This window comes from Spermophilus citellus, assembly GCF_964194105.1.
Source record: "Spermophilus citellus genome assembly, chromosome: 5".
NCBI lineage: Eukaryota > Metazoa > Chordata > Mammalia > Rodentia > Sciuridae > Spermophilus > Spermophilus citellus.
In genome coordinates, this window is record NC_138186.1 from 18,035,677 (window position 1) to 18,044,069 (window position 8,393).

At 42.8% G+C, this 8,393-nt stretch overlaps 1 protein-coding gene across 1 annotated transcript in view; it reads right to left on the bottom strand.

The window, feature by feature from the left end:
* Positions 1 to 2,365: 2,365 nt before the first annotated feature.
* LY86 (lymphocyte antigen 86) overlaps positions 2,366 to 8,393 on the bottom strand; it is a 59,200-nt gene continuing 53,172 nt past the window's right edge. Inside the window, exon 4 of the mRNA XM_081294641.1 lies at positions 2,366 to 2,767. Within this exon, the coding sequence (XP_081150767.1) occupies positions 2,736 to 2,767 (32 nt within the window). The 3' untranslated portion in view covers positions 2,366 to 2,735. The remainder of the gene's footprint in view (positions 2,768 to 8,393) is intronic.

The following is an 8,393-nucleotide window of genomic DNA, read 5'->3' on the forward strand; positions in this document are numbered from 1 at the left end:
CTCCTCAGGGCTCAGAGGTCACAGGAGCAAACCAAGTCTCAGTACTTTCGATCCAGGTTGAGTTATGAAATTTCCTTCAGAAATATTTAAAAAATGCTTTATAGACAGGGATTGAAATTTCCCTCAAGATATAAAGCAGGGCTGGTAGGTGTCAGAATGACTGGAGCTGGCTGATTTCCACAAGAGTTCTTGGGTTCTGGGGACATCCACTAATTCTGGACCAAACTCTACTCCCCTTTCACAAGTCTATTGTGAACAAATCTTTGTAGTTTTTGATGGTGATTTTTGAAACAGCAGCGAACTCTGTGAGAAGAGAAGTAAATTTAGGGTATTGGATAGATTGGACCATTTTACCACCCCCTGGACCACCACCCAGAGGTCTGGCTTGAGCTTGGCTTGTGGTACTCACTCCTCCTGCATCCTGGGGTGCCTATTCCAAGGCCCGTGACAGGACATAAAGAAAAAGGGTATTTGGGGATAGAGAAACATTTTCTGTTTCTCTCAAGTCACATCCTTAGTGAAACTGCTCCTTACTGGTGCAGTCACTCAGCCATGCCAAGGGTCAGCTCCATGTATGGAAATCACTATTTAATCCAAACCTAGGGTATCTGAATTTCCCCCACCCCCGATGTCAAATTAAAGGAGAAGTGCAAAGGATAGGAGCAGCTGAGTTCTGTGTGTGCCTTTGGAATCTTGTAACAGCTGTCCTGAGTTGTTGGGATATGTGAGTACACAGAATCTCCTCAGGCCCTTTGCATGTTGTAGGACTGTTTACTGAGAAGAGAGTAGGGCAAATATCTCCAGCTGAAGGGAATAGTGAAGGGTCAGAAATTGTTTGCTGTTCTTGTGTATGACAGCACCATTCCCTGGGTTTGTGTCCAGAGGTTTGCTCCTGAGCCTGGTGCAGTCATAAATGTCTTATCTGAAGGATTACAGACCAGATGGGGATGCTGCTATCATTTTGTCTCTCTATTACCCAGAAAATCTCAGATGCTGGTTTGCCAACAGGAGCTTACGGCTGGCCATTCCAGGTGGTTTAATTATTTCCATGTAGGAATTAATAACAATAAGCCTTTTTTGAACTATGGGATTTTTCCTCTTTTAATCTCTAACATAGTGGCACTTTTGTGATATAAAAGATGATTAGATGGGCTGGGGATGCGGCTCAAGCGGTATCATGCTCACCTGGCATGCGCGGGGCGCTGGGTTCGATCCTCAGCACCACATAAAAATAAAATAAAGATGTTGTGTCCACTGAAAACTTAAACATAAATATTAAAAAATTCTCTCTATTTCTCTCTCTCTCTCTCTCTCTCTCTCAATAAAAAAAGATGATTAGATGACAAAGTCAACCCACCCATCCTACTGAAGACCAGTGGCAAGAGCAAGAGGGCCAGACACTGGGCCCAGGGACCATGGAAGGAGAGGAGTGGGGAGGAGGGAACAGTGTGTTGAAGGGACTGCAGAGCCTACCATGCCATCTGTACTCCAGGAGATGAGAAGTTGGGCTTTGGAGCTGGCTCTGGAAATAAGATGGGCAACTTGCTCATTTATTGAGGAATTGAAGATGCAGATGAATTTGTTCACTGCTGGTCATGTGGCTTCTTAATATTTCAGGAACTGCCTCTTGGAGACAAGGGCAGTACCTGTTTTTGTTCTCAGTGTATCCTAGGAGCACAGTGCCTTATATGCTAGGTGTTGAGCACTTTTTCCTTAAATAAATGAATGAATGTAGGAATGAGTGACATCATGTGCTGAGGTCAGGTGTAATCATGCTCTGGGGGATGCTGTAGTTTGGATCTCAAATGTCCTGAGAGGCCGATGTTGAAGGCTTGATTCCCTGGGGTGGCACTACTGTCAAGTGGGGGAGCTGTTAGCAGGTGGGGTCTAGTGGGAGGTCTTTAGGAAATTTGGGGTGTGCCCTTAAAGGGGACTGTGGGACCCTGATCCCTCTTCTTCCTCTTTGCTCCCTGGCCTGTGTGGTGAGTGGATTTGCGCTAACACATGCTCCCACCATGATGTGCTGGCAGCCACAGGTTAAAGCAGCAGGGGCCAAATGATTGTGGACAGAACTTTCAAAACTGTGAGCCAAAGTAACCCTTTTCTCTTCATAGGTCAATTGTCCCTGGTATTTACTGTGGTGACGGAAAGCTGGCTGACACAGAGGATGAAGGGGAAACGAGCATTTTGTGAGGTTCTCTAGTTGCAGCTGGAACATCATGCTTCTGAATTTCTTAGAGGGACTTATGCTGTGCCAGCAGGTGACACCTGTCTGTATCTGGAGAAAATGACTTTTTAATGACAGTATTGTTCTACGATATTTTGAAAAATTCATGCTGAAGACTTGTGAGCTAGTTTTCTTTATTCTGGGTAACGGTGAGGAAAAGCTCCTAAGGAATCCAAAAGAAGGGAAGTCTGAGTTGCTAATTAAGGAAGAAAGGACCCTGGAGACTGCTTAGTGACTACTGACAGGCGCCCCGGAAGCACATAATTTCCAGGGCTTCATTCCATCTGTGGAGTGTGCGGACATCTGATTCTGAGGCTCAGCTTAGCTGCTGCACTGCTCAGGAAGTTCTTCAGAGTCTCTGTCATCAACTGGTTCTTCTTACAAAGCAGGTTGAGTCTGGGGGCCTTGGAGTTCCCATGAGAATGAGCTTACTGGGCTTTGGCCTGCAGGCCACAGTCAGGAGGCAATGACAGTGACATTGGCACAAGCCACTGTGGAATGGTTTTCATTATATAGTTTCAGCAAAACCTGGTATTCTCCCTGCAAGAGACACAGGGAGAATTGTTAGGCAGGGGACACACACTCTAGTCAATCATTCAGCAGCCAGCCTTCTGGGCCTGAGGTTTCAGCATCCACAGCTTCAACCAACTGCAGACTGAAAATGTTTGAAAAAGAGTTGCATCTGTACTGAACAGCTACAGACTTTTATCATGGTCATTATTCCCTAAACAATACAGTATAAAAACTATTTATGTAAAAAAAAAAAAAATATATATATATATATATCTATATATATACACCAGGGATTGAATCTAGGGGCACTTTACCACTGAGCCACACCCCCAGCCCTTTTTTATATTTTATGTAGAGACAGGGTCTCACTAAGTAACTTGAGCCTTAAGTTGCTCAGTCTGGGTTTGAAGTTGCATCCTCCTGCCTCAACCTCCTAAACTGCTGGGTTTATAGACATGCATCACCACATCCTGCCTATTTATACAACATTTATATTATATTAAATATTGTATTAGGTATTCTATGTAATCTAGAGATGGTTTAAAATATGCAGATGATGTGCATAGGTCGTATGCAAATCCTACACCATTTTATCTAAGGGACTTGAGCATCTGTGGATTTGGGTATTTGAAGGGATCCTGAAACAACCCCCCCCAGATGGACTGTATTTATTGAGCAGCTCTTATGTATAAGGCCTGGTTCCAGATACTGGGGATGAAGTAGAAGAAGACAAACCAACTCCTTGCCCTGTGGGGCTCTGTCTTTCTGGGAGAGATGAACAAGCCACACATGAGGGACCATGGAGAGCTTGTTAAATACTGATGCTAAGGAGAACAGGGCAGGAAGGAGTAGGTGGGAGAGCTGGGGAGGGTGGGACTAATGTTGGTTTGCAGTTTTCAAAATGTTTTTATGAGTGCATCATCATTATGCAAAATAGCAGGCTTCATTTTGACATAATTATACATGCATGGATATAATTTGCTCTGTCAGTCCCCAGTTCTTTCTGTTTCTCTTCCCTCCTTCCTCTCCCTGTTTCCCTTTCTATACTCTACTGGTCTTCCTTGCATTTATTTATTGTTTTTTGAATTGGTAAAATTCACTGTGGAATATTCATATACATACACAGCAGAATTTGGTAAATTTCACTCCACATTTCATCCCATCCCACTTCCTTCCACCTCTATTCCCTTCCTCTACTCCACTGATTTCCCTTCTATTTTCATGGAATAACCCCCAACCTGCCTTTCCTGTTTTATTTTGTTCTAGCTTCTGCACATGAGGGAAAACATTTGACCCTTGACTTTCTGAGTCTGGCTTATTTCATTTAGTATGAAGTTTTCCAGTTCCATCCACTTACCAGAAAATGCTATAATTTAATTCTTTATGGCTGAGTAAAACTCTATTGTGTGTCTGTGCCACATTTTCTGTATCCATTCATCTGTTGAAGGGCACCTAGGTTGGTTCCATAACTTGGCTATTGTGAATTGAGCTGCTATAAATATTGAAGTGCCTGCATCCTTATAGTATGCTGATTTTAGTTCTTTTGGATAAATATCAAGGAGTGGGATATCTGGGTCATATGGTAGTTCCATTTCTCCTCTTTTGATTCATCTCCATACTGCTTTCCAAAGTGGTTGTTCTAGTATGCAGTCCCACCAACAATGTATGAATGCACCTTTACCCCTGTATCCTCAACTGGTTTGCAATTTTAAGGATGGTGGTCAAGAGAGGATCTACTGAGAGAAAGATCTTTAGGCAAAGACCTGAAGAAGGTGCAGGGGGGCGCCATGCTGCTCTGGGGCTGATGGCTCAGAGTTTGAGGAGGCCAGCGGTGCTGCCAGGAGAGAAAGGAGAGGAGGGGAGAGTGGGAGTCCACAGGAATCCAGAACCTTAGGACCTCATAGGTCAGGGTGGGGATGTTGGCTTCCAGTCTAAAAGGGTCTAAAAGGGACTCAAGTTATGACCGTTTTCCCCAGAAGAGTGGTTGTATTTGATTTATGTGTGAATAGAATTTCTCTGGCTGCCATGTTGAAAAGAGGCTGTAGTGGGAAAGGGTGAAGCCCTATGATTAGGTAGGAGAAGACTGCAGTCATCCAGGTGAGAGGTGAGCATGACTTGGTGGATAGGGAGAAGGGGCTGGGTTTGGGATAGATTTGGAAAGAAGAGCCACTATGATTGCTGAGGAAACCCAAGTGAGTGAGAGGCAAGAGATGGATTAAAGCCTTCTGACCTGGGCAATTGGGAGGATAAAGTATCATTTGTTGAAATGGAGGAAATCCCGGTGGGGGCAAAATTTCACAGCATAGAACCAAAAAGCTCTATCATGAAGAAGGGTGCCATCTTTCAGGATTCCTTTCTAGCAACAGTACTCTAGAGAGGGCTCCCTTCATTTGCTGGTGGCATATAACCACTTAGAAGAAGCCATGACAGCCATGCTATATGAGGAATTGTGGGAATATCCCAGGGGTTGACATGCTTCTGTCTTGTTCTCTGCACACTGTGGTAGCATGCCTGTAGACTCACCAGTCTGGAGAAGAAAACTCAGAGTGGTGAGAGGTAGTGGCAAGCAGAGCAGAAAAGTCAAGAGAGAAGGACAATGCCTGGCACATCTTTGAACTGCCTGTCACCCAAAGGAGGGAAGGAGTTTAATCTGTATCAAGCCAGAGGGCAGGAATAAATCAGACCATTGGATAGAAGTTGCAAGATCAGGAGCTTTTGGTAGCAGAGGGCGACTTTCTAGCAATTAGCAAAGGCTCAGGTGGAAATTGCATTAGAGAGAAGCAGGCTATGCTCTGGGTGATTCTTTGGGTGTGAGGACTGATTAGGTGATTTAGCTTGAGGATTCTGTGATTCTTCAGGTCAAATGTCAAGCAGCTCTGATATTAGAAGCAGTGTTAGGAATTTCACCAAAGCAGTGTAAAAGTTGGAGAATGAATTATGAGTAAAGGCCAGTTGAAATTTATCCGATGGTGTTTCTTCATCATCACCACCACCACCACCATTATCACCATAATCATCATCATCGTTATTCTCTACTTCTTGTTTAACTTTCCAAGTGCATGTAAGCCCACAATCTGCAAAATTGTTGAAAACCAAATGAGTTTTTCATTATTGCTTTATGAGTCGAAAAGAAAATGGAGTATTTGGAGGAAGGTGCTCTAGATGATGCATTACAAGACACACATACTCTGGTAATAGTCTTTAGGCAACTGTGACAATCTGGGGACAGGTGGACAGACGGCTGCAGTCTTTGTGCTCTTGATGAGGACACTGCATTTGTGAGTTAGGAATGTGTATTTGCTTCCTTGGTTCAGACTATACCTATACTTTGTTGTCCATATGCTTTGGGAAGCCAAAGGATCTCTAAATTCTAATTAAGAAGATAGAAGGCATAAACAGATATAAAATTGCATGCAAGACTTCAATTTAGGCTAAATAATTGGGTGTGTTAGATGGAAAATAAGCTATTTGGGATGGTTTGGAATGTTTCCAAAACAGGATAAATGTTGAGATGATAGACATGCCAATTTTATGACTGTACATTGTATACAAACATTGAAATATAATAGTATATGTTATCAATATGTATAATTATTACATGTCAACTAAAAATAGTATTTGTCTATTTCTCTACCTAAAAAATAAATGAAAAGTATTACCAAGGCACTTAATATCGAGCCACATTTTTGACCAAGCAGGGACTGCCATTGTCCCAGGCATGAGCCTCAGAAGGGGAGGAGGCCCTGGCCCAGGCTGAGGAGACCTGACCATGGCTTTGCCCTCACATCAGGTCATGTCTCCTTTAGCACTGCTCTGGGTTAAGGAAGCAAGGTACTGCTTTTCTTCTAAGCTTAGCAAATGACTACAATAGGGTTTGGTCCCTGAGTCATAGTGGTTTGACTTAGGATGACTTGAGAGTGATATGCATCCAGTAGAAAAGATATTTGGAATTTTGACTTTGGATCTCTTCTCAAGATAGTGACATGCAGTATGATCCTGTTTGGATCCTGGGCACCAAGAGAGAGCTGGGGCTTCTTCCCATTAGCCACACAATCCCAAGTGATAGCAACCAACAGTCTACAATGTACTTGTGGCTAAGCTAGGATGCTTGGTAGGTTAGGTGCATTACATGCATTTTTGATTTAATATTGTAAGTTATTTTCAACTTACAATAGGTTTACCAGGATATAGCCCCCTTGGAAATCAAGGAACACCTGTAAAGCTTTTACATCTCTGGTGAGTTTTCTTTCAGAAGGGTTCTATGACTTTAAAAAGTCCTTTTCTATTTCACAGCGATTGCTAAGGGCAGCTAGTTAAAGAAAAAAGCCAATTATGCAAAATGAAAATCAATGGTTAGCAACTTTTATGCCAGTCTCCTGTGGGGTAGCAGAAGGAAAAAAAAAAAAAGATTCAAATAGCAAAGATTTAAGGAGGAAAAAAAAACACTATCTGGAAGTTTTTTTGGCCTGGATCCTAGAAGTGAAGAGAGGATGAGTTTTCCTTTCTTGAAAAATTTCTATATTATACTGAAACACCTAAGGAGAAAACTCTGCAGATTCCAGGAGAGAAAGCTGGGGTTTCCACCCAGCTGTAAGAACAAGGGTAGTGAAAACCCAAGGTGGCCTCTCCAGATGCTGCTGTGGGACAGAAAACCCAGAGGCTGGGGCGGAAAGGAAGCAAACCCAGAAATGAAGCTAAGTGGAGGAGATTCCTTATGGATGAGTCTTGTCTCTTGTGGCTCTTTCAGGTTTGGGATGGCTGGTAAAATGAAGTTCAAAACAAAACAAAGAAATTAAATGATTACATTTCCACAATTGTTTTCGTGCTCTTGCGTAAGATTCTTGAAGGAGTAGCATATTGAAAATATATTGCTTATGCCAGAGCAGCTCGAATTCAGACATTTCATAAATCACATTATTCAGAGTTTTAACTTTTATGGAATAAATATAAATTTCTAGTGTTAGTTGTGAGTCTTGACAGTGAAAGTCCAGGACATGAGCACTTTATTTAGTTAGCCTGCCTATGTATGGTTTGAATGTTCCCACCAAAACCTGGTTGAATTTAATCCCCAGTAAATAGGTGAGATCAGGTGGGACCAAGACGTGATTAGCTTGTGAGGGGTATACCCTAATAAATGGATTAATCCATTCTTAATAGATTGATGGGCAGTCTGTAGAGTGGGTCTGTTATAAAAAGCAGTTTATCTCTGTCTTTTCTGTGTAGTATGTGATGCCTCTGGGTTACACTGGGACCCTGCAGAGAGTCCCCACCAGCAAGAAGGACCTCACCAGATGCAGCCTCTCTTAGAGACCTCTTAGTCTCCATGGTCTGAATAAACCTTTAGTCTTTATGAATTGCCCAGTCTGTGACATTCAGTTATAGCAACAGAAAATGAACTAAGACACAGCCCATGGATAATAGTTACAAGGGCGACATTTAAGCCTTTGTGGTTTTATGCATCTTCCTTTCTCTGAACTGCCAGTCTGTGCGTGGTGCCTCCCCTACACCCCAATCAGTGTAGCCATATGGAGCCCATAGACCTTGGCAATCCTGTGCACAAGACTCCAGCATCCTTCTCAGTTGGGTTTGTGCCTGGAAAATCCCTAATGTTTCAATGACACATCAAATGAACATCCAAAAGGGCAGAGCCATG